The sequence below is a fragment of the Cydia splendana genome, chromosome 15 (genome assembly GCF_910591565.1).
Source record: "Cydia splendana chromosome 15, ilCydSple1.2, whole genome shotgun sequence".
Lineage (NCBI taxonomy): Eukaryota > Metazoa > Arthropoda > Insecta > Lepidoptera > Tortricidae > Cydia > Cydia splendana.
Window position 1 is genome coordinate 4879300 of NC_085974.1, and position 21068 is coordinate 4900367.

At 40.7% G+C, this 21068-nt stretch overlaps 1 protein-coding gene across 1 annotated transcript; it reads right to left on the reverse strand.

Annotated features, from left to right (window-relative positions):
* Nucleotides 1-607: 607 nt before the first annotated feature.
* On the reverse strand, nucleotides 608-19803 carry LOC134797484 (sialin). Its single transcript, XM_063769722.1, has 11 exons — nucleotides 19770-19803; nucleotides 16476-16690; nucleotides 7927-8014; nucleotides 7504-7652; nucleotides 6983-7130; nucleotides 6366-6532; nucleotides 5422-5571; nucleotides 4948-5080; nucleotides 3023-3178; nucleotides 2275-2360; nucleotides 608-1494 (listed from the first exon to the last, which is right to left on the reverse strand). Exons 1-11 carry the CDS (start codon nucleotides 19801-19803, stop codon nucleotides 1318-1320), a joined length of 1503 nt encoding a protein of 500 aa, XP_063625792.1. The 3' UTR covers nucleotides 608-1317.
* Between the last annotated feature and the right edge of the window lie 1265 nt (nucleotides 19804-21068).

Consider the following 21068-nt stretch of genomic DNA (forward strand, 5'->3'; position numbering starts at 1 on the left):
ATTAGTACTTTTAATACTTAATATCTGGGAGACCGAGCTTTGCTCGGAAAACATATAAAAACTCAAAAATGCGCGTTTTCCCCGTGATAAGACCTAGCTACTTAGATCGATTTTCCGCCCCCTAAAACCCCCTTCATAAACCAAATATATAATAGCACTTATTTTGTTTCATTGCTTTCTGAAGCAAACGAAATTTCCTAAAGTTCGTTTTTTTTAGCATTAGAAAGAACTTGAAAGAAGGTAAGCGATCTTGACATGTCTTTTAATTGAAAAACGCTTTTTAAAATTCAGTAACTATTACTTATGAAAGCAGAGGAATATAAATGATCGTATTAGATTCATAATTGTTACATATTTGCCGTAACTTATTTTTAAAATGTGTTTTTCAATTAAAAGACACATCAAGATTGTTTACCTTATTTCTAATGCTAAAAAAAAACGAACTATAATCCCAATTGACTACTTATACAAAAAGGTTCAAATGAAAAATATGAAACTTTATAATAATATGGTGGACCTTACGAGGATAATATCAAATAATATGTACCTATTGCATATAACAATTGTATATAAAATAACATCACCGTAAAAATAAAAAATCAAATACAGCTTCACTAGATTCACACTGAAATGCATTGGCGCATTTGGCGCTATTGTAATTCGGTCAAGTGCGAGTAGCACTTTTAACTTCGATAATATTATAGTTTCATACCATCGCCCACACTTAGGGTCGGTTGCACCAAACTGTTCGTATCGTTAAAGAGTTCGCTAAATTTTTATGTATGGAAAGTTTCATAGTAAAGCGCCGGGGCGCGCCGGCTGACGTTGATCAGTCTGTCAAATATGGTTGGTGCAACTGGCCCTTAATTGACAGTTAGTAAACAAAAGGCATAAGGTCCACCGATGGACAGTTAAGAGTGTTGCTGTTTGTACCACCACAATTCGAATCTAATACACGCTTCATCTGACAGGCTTTATTTATTTAAATGCTTTAGACGATTTTGCTTCAACCACACCGAACAATGTATATTTATTTTAAAGTTTTTTTTTAAATTCATTCGGGTACGAAACTCATACTACTCTTTGACGATACCCCACAAACATTAACCAGCTGCGGTAAACAGCTAATAATATAAATTAGTATAAAGATGGAAATTAAGTACGTACCGAAAAACCACACATAAAGAGTAATACGCTTAGCTGAATATTGAAGACGGAATTTTGTCATCAGAAATAGAAAGGATGTATGTGATTTACCCCAGATTAACTCACGTAAAACCAACATAAACAATACGGCACCAGAATAATTTTTTTTGTTTACACGTGTGTTTTCTCGGTATCATTGTTGAGCGGTTTGTTTTCCGCGGGCTCTTCCTGTGCCACCTTGTTCCACGGCTGCTCCTCGCCGGAGCCGAAGATGGTGTACGCCAGGATCTCCAGCACGTACAGGGCTATGGTCACGAAGAATATCACGCGCCAGGCGGTTATGGTTTTCTGGAAATATACATGTTAAATATATCATCATACCTTTGCATTTGAAAATTACAGGTATTCATCGGAAGTTCAATTATGAGTAGCAGAGGATTTCGCCTTCGTAGAATGCAGTGATTAGCAAAATATGAGTGTGAAAAAATATTAACCTTCCTAGCAACGTATGCCGTGAGTATGCCGTGTAGTTCGCGTAAAAAATTAAGTTCGAAACGTCTACCGATATATGTATACATTTTAAGTGTGTGTATTGTCATTATCAAATAGTGAAAGTCAAAGTGGATAAAAGCCCTTAATTTTTTATCACAGAAATAAGGTACCTCAAGAATAGAAGGAAGAATTTTAGAAGGCTTTTACGTTCTGTCAAATTGAAAAATATACCCAACAACAACACCTACGAGCATGCTGCGTAATTCCCTAAGGAAAACGCAAAGGAAAATCAAAAAAATATTTTTAACCATAACTGCTTTAGGGATACATTGCTTTGACGCAGGACTTTTTTTATCATTTTCCAGCCATGAATCAAGTCAAATGTCATGTCCTGTTCACAAATAGTACAAATACCTTATTTCGTTTTTACCACGTAAGTACTCGTAACTCTCGTAATTTCTGATTCACTTCGGGAAGGAAATACTTATCTATAGGGTAATTTTTGTCATCCTGCAATTGCAATAAATCACGAAGTCGTGAGTTCGAAGTCCCATCGACGCTCAATAAAAACTACTAAAATGTTTCTGATTAGGAAAATGAGAGTCAAAGGTTCCGTCCAGTAAAGGTAATACTTACATTGCCTTTGGTTATTTCTCCCACGAAAATAGGGACGACGATGCCAGGGATCGTGGCCACGGTGTTGGTGATCGCCATCAAGGTTCCTGAAACAAATGGATAAATAAATAAAATAAATAAATAAATATTATAGGACATTCTTACACAGATTGACCAAGTCCCACAGTAAGCACAAGAAGGCTTTGTGTTGTGGGTACTCAGACAACTATATATATATATATATAATATACTATTTTAGTTTATATTTTTTGACTGTATTTAAAATAATAATATAATCCTATAATATACTCAGGAACAAATATCTGTGTCATCACACAAATAAATGCCCGCCCTTACTGGGATTCGAACCCAGGACCATCGGCTTCACAGGCAGGGTCACTACCCACTAGGCCAGACCGGTCGTCGGATAAAGTCATATTAATATATTAAACCGGGTCACTCATGCATTTGAAGTCGACGATTGCTCGAAATGTTTCGCTCCATATCGAGAAGCATCTTCAACGGGAGAAGCGTTCAGGACCGACGCAGACTGCAGGCTGCAGCTCTCCGTGATTTGCTGTTATAGCCCTGACGTGCGTTACTCAACAACCTTTTAATCAAGCTAGATATCGCGCTTTAGAAATTTTGTTGAAGCACAACTAATTAACGGAAGCTTGGAATTGTCGTCTCTTTTTTGCAGGAGAGTTGCAAACAAAGTTTATGGATAAAACATAGGCCTTGGGATACATTTTATGGCTTTATTAAGTACCTGCGAAGTTAGGCGCTATGTCGATGTGGTTGGACAGGAACCCGCAGAACATGCCGCCGACGCAAGTCACTCCGATCGCCATGAGAGCGACCGCCGCCGCACGGTTGCACCCGATGTAGCACACCGCCAACAGGCAGATCGCTGGGACCACAGAAGCTGAGAACAAAAGGATTGAAATAAGTGTTTTTGTCATAAATCATGTTGAGCTAATAAACTAAGTCTGGCAAAACCCTAAAAACGTCGAAGGTCAAGGAAGATCAAGCATCCTTGGCGCTGAATATAGTGACCATGATGCTTATAAGTGTCAATAATTTTGAATCAGAAAATCAATGCAAAACTACGGTCAAAGTTAATGTGTGTCATGTGTCCCTTTGTCAATAGGGAGCGTTCACTGTAGGGGGCAGCACAGGAGCCCCCTTGTTTATTGGCGCGATGTGTTAATGTAAGGTTTAAGCTTCAAATGCAGCCCACGAGATGACAGAACCTGCAATGAACGTGAACGGTAGAGATCAGCACTTGTTTTGGCGTGAAGTGTCAATGTAAAGTTTGTTTCCGATTCATGGCCACTCTGGAGGAGAGAAGCAGCAAATCGGGCTGCTTGGAGGAGTTTTGGAGAGGCGTATGCCCAACAGTGGGCGCATACTCGCTGAGGAAGGAAAGGAAGGAGGAAGGCTACAAGATGGCAGACCCTTTCTTCTAAAATAAATAACAAATGTAAATATTTTTAATCACAGTAACTCGGTGGTCCTTGATTGTCTCCCGATTTGTATGAAAATTAGACATGTACGACTGCGTTACCATCTTTTTACATTACCTAATCAATATTGATATATGAATTTTGGTCTACGAATTTCTGTTATTTGGTTCAGGTATAATTTGGGAATACAATTTTTATATACGAATTCAATATACAGGATGTCCCTAGCCATTGGACAAAGCCGAAATGTACATATGCATTAGGGTATTTAGAACCAGTATACCTACAAAGTATCATAGCAATCGCTGTAGCGGTTACGAAGAAATTAACAAATTACGATTTTTTTTCTTTGGAGCAACCTGTATGTGTTAGTAGCTCCTGAGGTAATAAATTGTATGAAACCTTCTTCGACCGTTTTGATTATCTTTTTTATTTATGACATTAATAAGATTCTGACTTTTGACAAATGTCATCATTGCTCCACATTTTCAAACAAATTGTCAAAAGCACTGCCAATGATTAATACAGTATGTTTCTTTTTGTTGTCGATTGTTTAAAGTGCCTAACTTTTTGTTTGAAATAGTTATTTGTACAACAAGAGATCAAAGTTTGATATTTCTTCGAGTGCTTATTTTGAGTCCCGTGCAAGCGAAAGATTCTATAATAGATTCACGAGCGTAGCGAGTGAATCTAATTTAGAATCTTGAGCGTAGTAAGGGATTCAAAAGCGCACGAGATGTAAATAACTTTGATCTCGTGTAGTACACAAAATTTTTCACCCTAAGCAGTGAGAACATACCTAGAGGGACAGAGATAATAGAACCCAAGTATATCGAACTTGTATTAGACCCCGCATGTTGAAATGACATTTGACTATAAAGGTCACTTGAATGTCATTTTGTCTCACTCAGTGAGCAAAACGCATTTTGCTCACTGAGTGAGACACACTCAGTGAGCAAAATGCGATTTTGCTCACTGAGTGAGACAAAATGACTCAGTGAGCAAAATCGCATTTTGCTCACTGTTTTTAAGAAGCAAAGTACCCTTGTTCGAGCTGCTGAGGTGAAAATATTTTTTTTATCTTTTGTTCTAATTAAAAAAATATTACCGTTAGAGCATTTCTTAGAAGTAACCCTACGTGGGATTTCAGGGTTTGTCCAATGGCTAAGGTCACGCTGTATATCATATTTTTTTCTGGCAATAGATGTAAATAGAATGACCCACTTACCAAACAAAGTGCCAATCTTCCTAGCCGTAGTTGTGGTAATGTTGCCGCGTCCCCGCAGCCAATCCAGGGTCTTGCTGAGCCCCATGCTGAAGAACCAAAGGGTCAGGAATGGCATAGCGGTGGTAACGGCATTCTGTAAACAGTATGAAGTTAACACTCGCGACATAAGTTTTTCGACCATAACGACATTAAAAAATTTGTAGATGCTTTCCGGCTCGCTGGAAAAAAAACTTTATATAACTTTTTCTTCTTATCATCTAATATTTCGATTCCAATAGGTCTGTACGACGCTCGAGTAAGTACACATTTAGCATTGTCGGCTCCCCAACTATCTGTTTTGTGTTGTTCGGGAGCTCGAAAACAATACAAAAGGTAATCACGGTTCATATCCCGGTCGATATAAGTCTAGTGAAACTAACCGTGAATCATTCAAAACTGTCAATTTACACTAACTCTAATGATATGTGTACTGACCTCGGTCATCTCGAACTTGAGCACTTGCTTCATGTACATGGGCAGCTCGATGAGCAGCATGTACCAGCCCCAGTTGGAGCACGCGTGCGCCACCAGGATGGCCAGGAACGGGGGTGATGTCAGCACCGCGCGCCATGGTACTGGCAGGTTCTACGGAAATTACAACGGTTAAATGGTACCGCACCTTTTTTAGGGTATAGGCCCCGTGCATGACCTATAGGGGGCAGCATAGGAGCCGTCAGATCTTTGGCGCGAGACGTAAATGTGTCGTTTATGCTTCCGAAGTACCCCACGAGATGGCAGAACCTACTATGCACAAGGAAACGTACCGATGAGAACGGTAGATGGTAGCACTTGCTTTGGCAATGTTGATCTGTGGGCAATGTACATGTTTCCGATTCAGGCCACAAGATGGCAGACCCTCCAATGCGCACGGTCCCTATACTCTTGTATAGAGGCCGCAGCTACAAGATGACAATCGTTTATCAATCTATCAGGATGACAGGCGCGAGCGAAAGATAAGATTGCTGACGTTTTTATGATTGTCGCTTGGTTCAAGTGATTATATGCTCTTTGGCTTGGTTGACTTTATTCTGATTAGGTCGGAAAATATCAAGATCTCCGAAGTTTTCTCCATTCAACGTATCGTATTTCTATGGACGTCATTAAGAAGACAGGAGGATGAAAATAGTAAGGCTCTGTAGTCGTTTCCCCAAACCGTCTGTGGTAGGGGTGCTTGCGGTATTATGTTCCCGAAAATTGTCTCAATGTATGGGACTACATGTCGATGACGTAAATCAGTTCGTCGTTTGTTAATAAGTGGTGTAACAGTCGGGTGGTTAGAGCGTTAGAGCGCAACTAGCTAACTTAGGAATTAGGATGCGAATGAAATAATTAATGACTTCAGCTCATGATGGGGAAAACGAGACTCCTATGACGAATACCTTATGACCGTGATCATCACTCTTCCCTCCTAAAGACGTGACGATCATGTTCCGCTCCTCGGCGCTGATAAGAGGCTGTTGCTGCGGAGAATCTTGGATCAGTACCACCCACAGCAAGCACCAGATCGCTGCCAGTCCTCCCATCACATAGAATACACTCTCCCAACCTGAAGGAACAATGTGTAAAAATATTTCTTTAAAATACCTATAGGTATTCTTTGTTTTGATCTAAGTTAGGTACTGACTGCTGGTAACAGATCTCAATCATGATCCTGTAATGTAATACAATCAGAACATACGAGACGATAACTTGTTTTCGGCGGCCATTTCGACAATGATCTCAGCCAACAATGAGTTCAAGAGTAATCCTAGTGTAAATAAAAACTTGTAATAAAAATAGGAACTTTACTGTCCATGAATGACAATTATGTCAATCGGCAGACTTGCTAATCTGCTCTCATTTAATCTGGTCTACCCAATACCCAACCAATCATAGTGTGGCAATATCTATCACTATCACTGAAGAGTTCATGGAGTCAGTGGGATTAATTCTGTGCCCTTTTGTCCCGACTGTCGTATTTAAAATGTTATTTAAAATTAAAATTTAAAGGTCTTACCCAGCTGAGCTGTGAGTATGCCTGCCAGCAGCATGGAAATGACGGTGCCGAGCGACGTGCCCGCGTACACCAGGGCCGCCATGACACTCCGCTCGGCCGGCGGCGCCCATTTTGACAGCAGTACGTGCATGGCGGGAAACGTGACGCCCTGGAAAATGAAAGACGATAACACACATCACCGTATTCCCGTTCATATCAACCGAAATACGATCACTGCTGGAAATCCACAACAACCGGCCTTATTGTGGCTGCCTGCGCCCTGAGTGCATCGGTTCTTCGAGTAAGACCCGCTCAGCTCACTGACACATACCTAATTCTGGCAACTCTTTTGAGCTATCTCAACTTTTTTTCTCTTGCTGATGGTCTCCTTCGTGTCTACTGCGATCTCTCAGAGGAACTCCTGAACATAGTTCGCTCCATTGCCAATTGATTGATTTATATTGCCTAATTGTTAACACACGACCTCGCAACTTTTTACTCCACTACTATAATAGTTTAGGTTACGAAACGGCAATGCGTACCCCGCCAATCCCCTCGCCGACTCTCATGACCACGGCGGCCGCGGCCGACCATTCAGCCATCACGGGTGTGAGCAACGTGCACACGACGTTGATGGTGACGCTGAAGAACATCACCCACTTGGCTGAGAACAGTTCCGCTATCCGCGCCCCTGGAAATTTAAATGTTTAAGCCTTAGGGCCACTTGCACCATTCACTAACCCGGGGTTACCTGGTTCACGGTTTAGCCGGTTAACCCCGTGTTAGTGGGATGGTGCAAGTGGCGCTTAGTTAGATAGTTTTCCGGGCCATTTCCTGCAAATCGCCGAAAGTTGCGTGAAAGCACAGTTTCAATGACTACCTACCTTCGATCTCCATCATCAGAGCTCTCATTTTAATATCAGGGAAATAAAAACAAGTTTAAAAATAATAATATGGAAACTCACCAGGAATCTGCGAGATGAAGTACCCCCAAAAGTAAGAACTCATTACGATGCCTTGCGTCGTGCTTCCCCACGTGAATGGACCGTCGATCTGGAAATATAGCCCCGCAAAAGGGTATAGAATTTTGAGAGACCTTTCTTTTGTTATTTTGCTATATCTACCGATATATGTACAACTATTAGTTCCGGGAATGCGTCAACTGATCATCAGTTCAGCGTTTAAGGGGTCATCCATTAATTACGTCACACGAATTTCTAGGCTTTTTGACCCCTCCCCCCCCCTTGTCACATTTGGTCACATTTGGCAAACCCCTCCCCCCTAGTGTGACGTCACATTTTTTCTACGAAATCGCCAAATCGAATTAAGTAAGTACCTAAGTATTATTAATATTTTATCAAAATATTTTTGACGATATAAATATTAGTAATTTTATAACCCAAAACTGCTTAGGAAAGAAAATTAAAAGAATAAAAACGATTATTGTTTTAAAAACTTGTTATTTAAATGTACAGCGAATAAAATAATTTAAAAAAAATTTCGGTTACTGATGAAGTTAAAGTGACGTCACAAAGTTTGTGTCTCCCCCCTCCCCCATGTCACAATATGTCACATTTTCTTGACCCCCTCCCTCCCCCTAAACGTGTGACGTAATTAATGGATGACCCCTAATGCCTTGTAGTGAAAGTAACAATTTTCGTTATTTAAATGACCTTCATACTGTTAAAGAGCGTTGAAACCATCAAATTTATAGCAGGAGAAACGTGACGCATTATTATTAGCCCTCATTGCATTGTACACGATAGCTCCGCGTGAAAAATCGATGTCTCTACATTCGCTGTTACATGACCTTAATTGGTGGACCATTCGTTTTTATTGAATCTTATTGAAATTTGATGCATCGTGTCTCACGTAGGTGATCGAAATAACCTAATTGTTCGCTAACTCGAACAACATACATAGGTATGACATAAGACACAATAAATCTCATAGTACCTATTCATTATTTGAAACATCCACTTCCAACTACTATCTCTTTTCCACTAGATATTTAGGCCGTATTTACTCTAGGCCCTAGCCTAGAGTCCAGGGCCTAAAGCGGTCTACGGGTGGTATTCCACCTATCCCATTTGTTTGTCCAATGTGTATTGAGTCTCACTTTTTTGCTTATTGCTTAATGAGAGAGTGAGACGCAATGAGATTGGACAAATAAAATCGACAGGTGGAATACCACCCTAAGCGAAGTAAAGGAACCCGAACTACCCTTATAGGGTGCCATGTGATTCTATGATTTTATTGTAACAACTATGCACCATGATTCGCAATAAACGATTTCTGATTTCTTCAGTTGCTTTCGAGAAGCTAATAAGTACATATACCTAACCTAACCTACCACAGGTGACTGCCCCTGTGCCCTGTGTAACGGTTGCCCCAAGGAACCAAGTAAAAAAAAAAGAAATACACCAATGTCTACCATTAGGATGTAATGGCGTATTTAAGGACACTTTTTAATGATCGGTAGGTAACCAAAGTGGCATAAATGGAACCCTTTTATTTTTATCGTGTCCGTCTGTCCATCACGAAAGCAAATATACCCTCATGATCGAAAGAATCCAGAGGAAATTTGCTCGATTTCTATATAGGAAAAAGTTAGGATATTATCCTTGTATGTATCCATCATTGTTTGTCAGTGGTATGGTCGGGATGGATACATTAGAGTTGCGGCGGAAGTTGTTACTGATGGTGCATTATTATAAGCTACTGTGCAACCAAGTCTGGAATCCATCTACACTGTCAAGAATAGGTCTTTCTGTTCCGCCCCCTCGCCGTTGCCCCGCGGCGGGGGACGGTGGGGCGGTGGTTTCGCGACGGCGCCGGCGCCTGTTCGCATGCCCGGTGAGGCGCACGCGCTGGGCGGCAAACGCTCCCTCTGCAAGAGCTATCGCTCTATTAAATGATATGTCTCTGCGGTTACCTGACGTTGACATTTTTTATCATGCATCTTACCACGTTATTAAAGGCATGTATGAATTTTTGAATTTAATTGATTAATTAATATTATTGACATATTATTTTGATACTTAATTGATAATTGAATTTGTTTCTGTTTTTGTAACGTTGACATGTAATTTTATAGTGTAAGTGTAACATAGCATGTATAATATTAAACTTTACTTATAAGCGCCTTGGTTCATCAGACTGTAAGCTTATTCGTGAATAAATAAATAAATTAAATAAATTAAATCACATATGTTGTCGTTCCGTCCACATATCTCAAACATAAATTAGGAACTTAATTACCCTTTAACAAATATAAAATGTACCTCAACTTAAACACGCTTTGAAAACAAAATTCCTTGGATTAATTCCAAAATTATTTATTAGGTATTTCAGCTGATTCAATTAAGAGCGCTATTACATTTCGGCGTTGAGCGAGTTTAGGTATTTTACGCGCTGCGGCAGGCCGTGCGAGCTCAGTACGCCGATCCCTTATACCACACTCGCACTACAATGATGGATTAAACATTCTTGATCCTTCGCGAAGCATATTGAAATCAACCATAACAACACTAACTGTACTTAACTTTTAAAGTTCTAAAACTGTTATTTGGTACGTACGAAAATACTAAATGCAGTGCAAATGTACATAGGGGCTGTTCATAAATTACGTCATCTATTTTTGACGATTTTTGACCCCCCCCCCCCACCCCTCAAATCATCCAAAAATCAAGCTACGGATGAATCTGTTTCCTCCTACGTCATGTTACCATCATCCGATGTCCAGACCCCCCCCCCCCACTCCTCCCATTTGAAACGACGTAATTTATGAATAGCCCCATACTCGTACTTATGAAGGTATATTACTCGAAAGAAATTATAGGTACCTACTCGCTTATTTACATGTTTCGTCATTGCATTTGGTACCTATAGGTTGTAAAGTTTGTATCAACGAGGGTTTAAAAACGAACTGGTACTGAGGATCTGATGATGATTAAGGTGGTCACGGATACCAATCAACCATGTAGTAACATGATTAGGCTCGTTTGATTCGTCTCAACAAGATCTTTGACACTGAAGATACACAGGGTCTGATGATGGAGCTGGAAGGTGGCCACGGGTACCAGTCTATCATGTAACTAAACAACTTCGTGTTTGGGCTCGTTTGATTCGTCTCAACAAGATCTTTGACACAAGACAGTACTCAGGGTCTGATGATGGAGCTGGAAGGTACCATTACCAATCAACCATGCAACTAAACCACATCGTGTTTAGGATCGTTTGATTCGTCTCAACAAGATCTTTGACACTAGGTGATACTCAGAGTCTGATGATGGAGCTGGAAGGTGGTCACCGGTACCAATCAACCATGCAACTAAACCACTTCGTGTTTAGGCTCGTTTTATTCGTTTCAACAAGATCTTTGACACAAGATAGTACTCAGGGTCTGATGTTGGAGCCGGAAGGTGGTCACCGGTACCAATCAACCATGCAACTAAACCATTTCGTGTTTAGGCACGTTTTATTAATCTCAACAAGATCTTTGACACAAGGTAGTACTCAGGGTCTGATGATGGAGCGCGAAGGTGGCGACGGGTACCTGTCTATCATCATCAGCTCCATCATCAGACCCTGAGTAGTATCTTGTGTCAAACATCTTATTGCGACGAATCAAACGAGCCCAAACACGAAGTGGTTCAGTTACATGGTAGACTGGTACCCGTGGCGACAGTCCAGCTCCATCATCAGACCCTGAGTACTAACTTGTGTCAAAGATCTTGTTGCGACGAATCGAACGAAGCCAAACACGAAGTGGTTTAATTGCATGGTTGATTGGTACCGGTGACCACCTTCCGGATCCATCATCAGACCCTCAGTACTACCTTGTGTCAAAGATCTTGTTGCGACAAATCAAACGAGCCCAAACACGAAGTGGTTCAGTTACATGGTAGACTGGTACCCGTGGCCACAGTCCAGCTCCATCATCAGACCCTGAGTACTAACTTGTGTCAAAGATCTTGTTGCGACGAATCGAACGAAGCCAAACACGAAGTGGTTTAGTTGCATGGTTGATTGGTACCGGTCACCACCTTCCGGATCCATCATCAGACCCTCAGTACTACCTTGTGTCAAAGATCTTGTTGCGACAAATCAAACGAGCCCAAACACGAAGTGGTTCAGTTACATGGTAGACTGGTACCCGTGGCCACCTTCCAGCTCCATCATCAGATCCTGAGTACTATCTTGTGTCCAAGGTCTTGTTGAGACGAATCAAACGAGCCTAAACACGAAGTGGTTTAGTTGCATGGTTGATTGGTACCGGTGACCACCTTCCGGCTCCAACATCAGACCCTGAGTACTATCTTGTGTCAAAGATCTTATAGAAACGAATAAAACGAGCCTAAACACGAAGTGGTTTAGTGGCATGGTTGATTGGTACCGGTGACCACCTGCCGGCTCCATCATCAGACCCTGAGTACTATCTTGTGTCAAAGATCTTGTTGAGACGAATCAAACGAGCCTAAACACGAAGTGGTTTAGTTGCATGGTTGATTGGTACCGGTGACCACCTTCCGGCTCCATCATCAGACCCTGAGTATTATCTTGTGCCAAAGATCTTGTTGAGACGAATCAAACGAGCCCAAACACGAAGTGGTTTAGTTGCATGGTTGACTGGTACCGGTGACCACCTTCCGGCTCCATCATCAGACCCTGAGTACTATCTTAAGTCAAAGATCTTGTTGAGACGAATAAAACGAGCCTAAACACGAAGTGGTTTAGTTGCATTGTTGATTGGTACTGGTGACCACCTTCCGGCTCCATCATCAGACCCTGAGTACTATCTTAAGTCAAAGATCTTGTTGAGCCGAATCAAACGAGCCCAAACACGAAGTGGTTTAGTTGCATGGTTGATTGGTACCGGTGACCACCTTCCGGCTCCATCATCAGACCCTGAGTACTATCTTGTGTCAAAGATCTTGTTGAGATGAATAAAACGAGCCTAAACACGAAGTGGTTTAGTTGCATGGTTGATTGGTACCGGTGACCACCTTCCGGCTCCATCATCAGACCCTGAATACTATCTTGAGTCAAATAAATACATATAGAATGTCAGGTCGTTTCAAATATTTTTAATCCTGTCCGGTAGTTTATTAAACTGTACCATTATAAATTATAATACTATAAAAACGGTGCTAGGATCAAAGTCTCTCGTTCCGGTTTACACGCACACAGTATAGCGTTTTACACGGCGCCCGCCGCACACAATGATAAAAAACCTCGTCGTCGCCGTTGAAAATGTGCGGAGCCGACCGACACACGTCCTGCCTCTACAAGCTCTGCCGCGGCACTGAGCTGGCGCAGCGCGCGTCATCGGTAATATAGAGTAGTTTTCAAAAAATTGCCAAAAAATTATAGTAGAATTTCATAAACACTAATGTATACCAACAGTATAAGCAAACGTTGCAGATTGCTTGAGTATGAAAATGACTTCGATATTAAGTAGATTTTCGTAGGAATTGACACTTGTTTCGGAGAGAAAATCGAGTTCGTTTTACTTTGATTTTCTCTTTCTCAAAGGTATGTAGGAAAAATATAGTTTGATATGCCTAAAGTACAGGGTATTAGTAATACAAAATAGCCAGGTTTAGCAGAGTAAAATTCTCAACATTTCCAAATAAGAGCTCGCCATTCAGTGCTTCACGGGGTTTTTCGGAAACGACCATCAGAAATAAAATCATTACTTATTTAATAAGTCCTTTTTCTAATATTTACAACGATATTTATAAAGATAAGAAGACGCTTTTACTGGAACAAGTACTGATTGTTTCTAATAATGAGCGCAAAGTCCTGAATTTCGTCGACTAGTATCATCAATTTTGCATTATTTCGACTTTTCTTGTAAGAGCGCTCTTAACATGCGGATTCTGCCGGTTTTCGCAAGCTTTTAATATTCTCATTATTAACTTTATTTATTTTTCGTCTTAAGTTAGGGTTTTTATAATATGAATATAAAAGTAAAATATAAAAACACTTACAAAACGATAAAAAATACATATAAACACATTATAAAAAACCTAACCTAGGGTGCCGCCAGCAGCGGGGCAAGGCCCAAGCTACCGGTGGTCAGGGCTGCAGAGAGAGGAACCGGCTGACTATCATGATTAATATTATTAACCCATGTAAATCTTCTAAAGTTTATGACTGTCCCACTCCACTCCCAATTGCTAAATATACACGTCTCAATTTTAAGAGAGGTTCAATGCTCTTACACGGTTAGGTACTCGTTTTAAATCATATTTAACATATGTAGGTACGACTGGTACGAGTAATAGCCTACATCAGGCGGTCTAGCATAAGTTGCGTTCTAGTGCGCGAGTCCATACTTGAAGTCGCGCTAGATGTATGGAGTCGCGCGCGAGAACGCAACTCATGCTATACCGACAGGTACCTACAATCAGACTAATGTAATGTGTGCACGCGTATGTGTGCACGGCCCAAAATCCTGAATTCGAGTAAACAAAGAACAATTATTAAATAGGCAGTAGGTATAGGTAAGTGATCACTTAATCAACATTACTTACCTAATTTATTGATAAAAACAAAGAAAGACACAAATAAACATAATAAAACCAACAGATAAAAAATTTGGCCCAGATCGCCGTCAACAGGCAAAGTGCCCAGAAGGCTGGCCGTATTTCCCCGCTGTATGGCGATACAAATACGCTGGGCGAAATAGTGGCCAGCCCTCTGGTCACCAGAAGCCTCTATTAGGCGCGCCGACAAGTCTTTATACAGTCGACGCGCACTTGGCCCCCATGGCCCCAAAGTTTCGACACCAAACGCCGCAAATATGTAGCTGCTTCCCAGAGCGGCATATTTGCGGCACTTGAGGCTTTCGGCTGAGGAATGAGGAAGCCACAGCGCCAGCAAAATCTTTGGTGCTCGGAACATGGGACGGTGCCAGGGTATCAACGCAAGTAGCGTCCCAAACTAGCGGCCGACCCATGCTCCAAGGCACCAGTGTCATTCCGTCGGGCCTCTTGCCGTCATCCCTGGCCATACCGCTGGGCTCGAGGACTGCAGGTACTTTGGCACTAACAAGAGCCCGACGGATGGACACTTGGCCAGTGATGCCTTGGAGGATGGATCGGCCGCTATTTTGGGACGCTACTTGCGTTGATACCCTGGCACCGTCCCATGTTCCGAGCACCAAAGATTCATCCACATACTTGACTACGACAAACTACGATTGTTATGTTTTTATGCTGGAGTTATTGAGAAATAACAATTTATAAAATAAAGGCTCATTTAGACTGTGCGAGAACTCGCATGCGAGTATTGCGAGTTTCATGACATTGCGGTATTTGATCCATCGGCTGAATTGGATGTAACCTCGATAAGCCGCAATGTAACTAAAATCGCATGCGAGTTCGCGTGCCGTTGCCGTTTAATAAGTTCAGTTCTCAACTGTCTGTGTTGTCTCAACTGTCATATGTGATCTTAAGGTTGCGCCGACTATAGCTACTCGCATGCTTCTTGCAGTTCTTACACTGCGTAAAATATCTGTATAAGCCTTAGGGCCGGTACAGACGGACTGCAACCCAACTGCAACTTGTATGGGAACATCGGCGTGCAGTTCCCATACAAATTGCAGTCGGGTTGCAGTACGTCCGTCTGTATCGGCCCTTAAACATCTGAAAACCGCCCGATGTGCAAGAGTGCAAGGTGCTATAAACTGAATGGGAGCACAATTGACGCAGACGCAACAATTGGCGCAGTGGCATGTTTACTACACTGAAGTTAGGGTCTCCCCAGATATATCGACGCGCATTCGGCAAAATCCGATAGCAAACAGCTTTATGTCCGGTTTTGCCGATTCCGCGTCGACATATTTGGGGGAACCCTTAGCCTCAATTCGCCAATCAATTTAGAATGTTGTTGATATATTGGTAAATTAAATACGGTGCAATTGTAATTTTGGCTGATAAAACGTCAACGCAAAGCCTCCCCTGTCCTATAATTTTAACATGTCTTCTTTTTTCTTTCTTTAACAGGTCTTGCGCAGACCGTGTCCAAGAGTTTTCCCTCTCCGTGGCTGACGACAACAGTTATTTAATGGGGTTGGCCGGTGGAAGTTTTTAGCAGATGGCGCCATCATAGCTTGCCCCGTCAATCCCTAGAATTGTGTCAAATTTTTGTTTTTTTAATACCCTGGATGCCAGCTCTTTAAGCCAAATCTCATAGAAAAAGGGGCAAGCTATGATGGCGCCATCTAGGCAAACCTTTGACAGTTGCCAACCCCATTGTCGGCTGTAACTAAATGAAGTCCTATGCCTCCCTCTGATGCGCTGTTGTACGTGTAGCTCAGCATACCCGCTAAGCTACAGATGTTAATCTTCACACTCTGAAAGTAGGTATATACCTACATCAGGCGGTCTAGCATGATTCGAGTTGCGTTCTCGCGCGCGACTGCATACATCAAGCTCGACTTCAAGTATGGACTCGCGCGCGAGAACGCAACTCATGCTAGACTGCCAGAGATAGACAAACTTACTTCTTGATGAGTGGAGTTCCCAGCGCTTTTGCTTCCACAGTCGTTGCTAGAGTCGACAGCAGCTGAGTGGCTCCCCGCGTCTCCCTCTAACGTCTTGATGGCTGTGTAGTTGAGCATTCCGACCAAGGCCACGGATAAGTTGACTTTTAACCCGTAGACGATGGCCATGGCGATGGAGCCGAGGATGGCGAGGATGTACCGCGCTGGTACTACCCCTGGGGAAGAAATGATAAACTCAATCAAAATATTTTTATAGAGACAGCTTATGCGTTGTCAGCATTCCGCGCGCCTACGGAAGGTATAACGCAAGGCTCGCTCCTTAGTTAATTGTCTATCGGTCGTGATATGACGTGATTGTATGAACCTACACGTTCCTTAAGGAATTTTAGGATTAATTAATCCTAAACCCAGTCGATATTATTTCGAAATTAAATATGATACAAATATCGCAACCCATACAGACATCAATGATGATATCATCATGTTTACATTGCAAACATCTAAACTGAAATTAGATACGTAGATTTGCCTGTGATGTACGTGCGAAAAGTCAATAGGTAATTGCAACAACGCGTGTTATTGTGAAACACTCGCATATTACGACTAGACGCCGATGCTCAAAAGACGAGAGGTCTCTAAGTAGAATACGCCCAGAACGAGCTCTTCAAATCCATACAATTTTATCTAAATATAACGGAAAAGAAGAATCGGCCCAATTGGGTATCAACAGCAATCAATGAGGTCCACACACACACTTCTGAAACACTTACGGGATTATGCCTATTAGGAGTCATTGACCCCGATTAGGTGAATGAAACAAAAGCCGGTCAGGTAAGCTTTTAACTGACATACGAGTACGGAGTAAACAATAGAGAATGCCAATGAGATAACAGATACTCGTATGGATGGTTTTGTTTCGATTCATTTTCTACCTAAATGCAATAATAATAAAAGTTGCATTGCATTCCAAGGACCATCAAGGACCAAGAGCGTTTAGGCCTAAGTATCTACTTACTACCCGTTCGCTTCAAGTTGGCAGTCGGGTACGGGTACCGTTACAACTGTTACAAGCCGTTAACATGATAAAATGTCACAGGTACATTACATAGTACATACACAGTACATTACTTGCTATTCATAGTACATACACAGTACATTACTTGCTACCCAGACATCGTAAATTTTATAGAATTTTCGGTGCAGCGGAGTGTGTTAAGGGAATTGGTATAAACAATTTCAATCTTAATGATTAATTAGCGTTAATTTTAATTACGTTAATATTAACCTTAATTTATCATTTCAGTTGGAATTATATCTAGGTATACCAATTCCATTAACACCACTCCGCTGTACCAAAAATGCTATAAAATGTACGATGTTGGCTATTACTGTCGACAAAAAATAATTGTGTAAGTAAGTACTTTATTTTTTTATGCTTACTTTATACTTTATGTTGGCCGTAGACCCTCAGGATTTAGGTACTTGAACGCCTGTGACCTCAGCCTCACGTCAGTGCAACCGGAGATGACCTTCAGACCCGTCAAGGACATTCCTGTCTGTACCTTCCTTTGGTTTCGTCTGCACTAGGGATGTTGCGTATGCAGATTTTTTGACATCCGCGGATGCGGATGCGGATGCAGATATTTAAAGTCTCACATCCGCGGATGCGGATGCGGATGTCAAGATTTGGTACTTAAAAAACGCCAAATATTACATTTTTAACAATTTTTATTTAAAAAAAACGAAACGTTTAGCATTTGAGCAAGAATATAGGTGCGTTTTATTTAATAAACAGTAACTTGGCCGACTTTTCGGGATCTAGACGATTTCGTTATATATATAATGACGCTTACGCCGCCGGCGCCGCCGCTAATACGTTCCTGTTACCGACTTGGTCGACATCCGCATGATGCGGATGCTCCGCATCGAATTCATGCGGATGCGGATTCAGATGCGGATGTTGAAAATCATGCGGATGTTCCGCGGATGCGGATGCGAATATCCGCAACATCCCTAGTCTGCACGCATATATAAGATCAGTCAGACTTTAAGAATTCATTTTCCCGAAATTTTTACTTACTTACACTTTATTTGATCAGCTTGGCAGATTTTAATTACAATTTTTTAATTAAGTAAGTATTTGTAATTCACTCGTGATTTCTTATGTAATTGAAATTCTTATGTATGGGTTCTATATACTTAAGGCATACTGAAAATTCCTCCACTTAGAAAAAATAAGTCATCTCATATATATCAGAATCCAGAAATTTTCAGTATGGCCCACGTAATATATAATAATATGTCAATGACCGTTGTAAATTGTGTAAACTTATCAATATGCCTAGGTAGGTGCTATAACATACTATAGCCCTGTACGGTTACCATCAGTTTGTCACTGACATAAACGCCGTCGAGAACGTAATTTACTTTCTATACATCCCGTTTGCACTAATATGCGAGTGCGAGCGAGATGTATAGAAAGTAAATTACGTTCTCGACGGCGTTTATGTCAGTGACAAACTGATGGTAACCGTACTCATCACACTATCGGTTTTTTATCGCGTCGCTGTGTGGACTGAATACATAAATAAAAAATCCAGAAAGTTTACCTATAGAATAGACTGCTGTAGGCACACATATGTATATTTACTAAATAAGTAGAAAGGATCAAAGGTGTATATACAATGTATGGCGATAAACCGCACGATGTTAATCACCCTTTTTTTTTGGAGTAATTAGTCCACTAACTCTACGTTGTAGGTAGATAATAGGTAAAGTCAGCGTCATATAGTAGGTATAGCATCCAAAGTATTCAAATATGCTACCTTGGATGCTACCTACTAGGTATATGACGCTGACTGTACCATAGTTTATTATAATCACCTGTTGCATTCAAGTTGCATGATGCATCAGGCGACTACTCGGGAATATAGGAACACAAAATTTACTTTTTTTTTAAGGCACCAAACCCAATTAACATTCAATTAGGTACCTATCTATATTCAAGGCTTTAAATATCGTCTTTAGTTACAGCTTTTCCATCAATAAGTAAGTAATGAATGAGTTTAAAGGTATCTCGTTTATTCCTATTACCCGCTGTTACCACGAGTGGTGTTAAATAGGTATTTGAAACATTAGCATGTAAAAATCGATGTAAGGTACCTAAGTAACATAATTAAATAGGTACGTGTTATTGAAACATGTCATTCAACATTTTTAATTTCATATAATCATAAGTCACGGGTAAAACATTGACATAACATTTCGTAAGTTTCATAACTGAAATGTACTTACTGCCCAAAACATTTCCCTTTGCCGGCACGTCCATGATCACTTCTATTAATAAAGTTTATCAACTGTCCAATATAAATGTTCGTAAATTATTAACTAAGTAACTTTAATTCACCACACCGGTACCGCTTATATTATTGACACGGCGCGCAACCATTCAGTAACATGGTGAAATCTACTCTGACTAAGTTTAAATACGTATTTACGTTAAATATCAAAGTGTAAATCACACGTGCGCGGCGTCATGCACGGAGCTTCTCCGTGGTGTGACGCTTCCACCGAACTTGTTCCCATTTGAGCTTTCGCGCTCAAGGTGACCTCCACAAACAGGCGGGATCAATGAAACTGAAAATAATTTTCACTAACAATTTGATCTAGACAATTTACTACCTATGTAGAGTCTAGGTATTAATAACATGTGAGGCGTCTTTTGATCTAATTTGGTTTCAGTTGGCATATTGCATCAGTAATTTAGATTTCCCACAACTTCATTCGCATCGCGAATCCTGAAATTCTAACCTCCTCTAAAAAGGAAATATTTTTCCTTTCCAGTTTCCTCGTTTAACCTGAAAAGTGATATTTCTGCCATCTCTAGGAGTTTTCCCAGAACATTTGTTTTCTCTGCACATGAGGTCAGTAGTTGCAGCTAAATATAACAGATGTCACTGCTATTAGCAATCACGCCACTCTGTTCTACGCAATTAAGGATTGTAATGATACTATTAAACATTTACAAAAATTTAAACATTTATTCATAGCACATCCTTTTCTTACACGCATCTTAATTAAAATCAAATTAAAATGTTGTAGAGTGGTCAGTCTATCATTAATAGTAAATGAAACGTAACACGTATATGCTGTCAGCTGTCAGTTTTGACAATGCGTCAAAAAGAGGTATGTTCTCTATTTACAGTTTATGAAAAAAAAACATACTCTTCTGCTATTGGTTTATTATGTACCAATTTCAACGGAATGTGGTTTTATCAGCCAATAGAAGGAGGATACATTTTGAAGTTCATAGCTACAATAATTGAAATCAAAGAAGAAAAAGTATTATTTTTTATTTCTCAGAAAGACGTTAACGGGAATGTATGTATCGTTTGTTATTCAATTCAGTTTATATTAAGTTCGATATTATCTGAAGCCCTTTGAATTACTTTATTAGTTGTGTTAATAATGTGGTAAAAATTAACTGAGTTAATTGTGAATTTGAATGTTTTCGGAGTTCGAAGTTATTCCGAATATTTTGAGGAATACTTCATTACCTGATTGCTTGCAGGTGAAAGTGCCGATGCTCGTGCC

Excerpts from the sequence above, each read along its gene's own strand:
- LOC134797484 (XM_063769722.1), bottom strand. The coding sequence starts at position 19,803 with ATGGACGTGCCGGCAAAGGGAAATGTTTTGGGCA. Across the intron at positions 5,081-5,421 it reads TCAAGTTCGAGATGACCGAG|AATGCCGTTACCACCGCTAT; the intron begins GTCAGTACACAT and ends TACTGTTTACAG. Across the intron at positions 3,179-4,947 it reads GAAGATTGGCACTTTGTTTG|CTTCTGTGGTCCCAGCGATC; the intron begins GTAAGTGGGTCA and ends TTTTGTTCTCAG.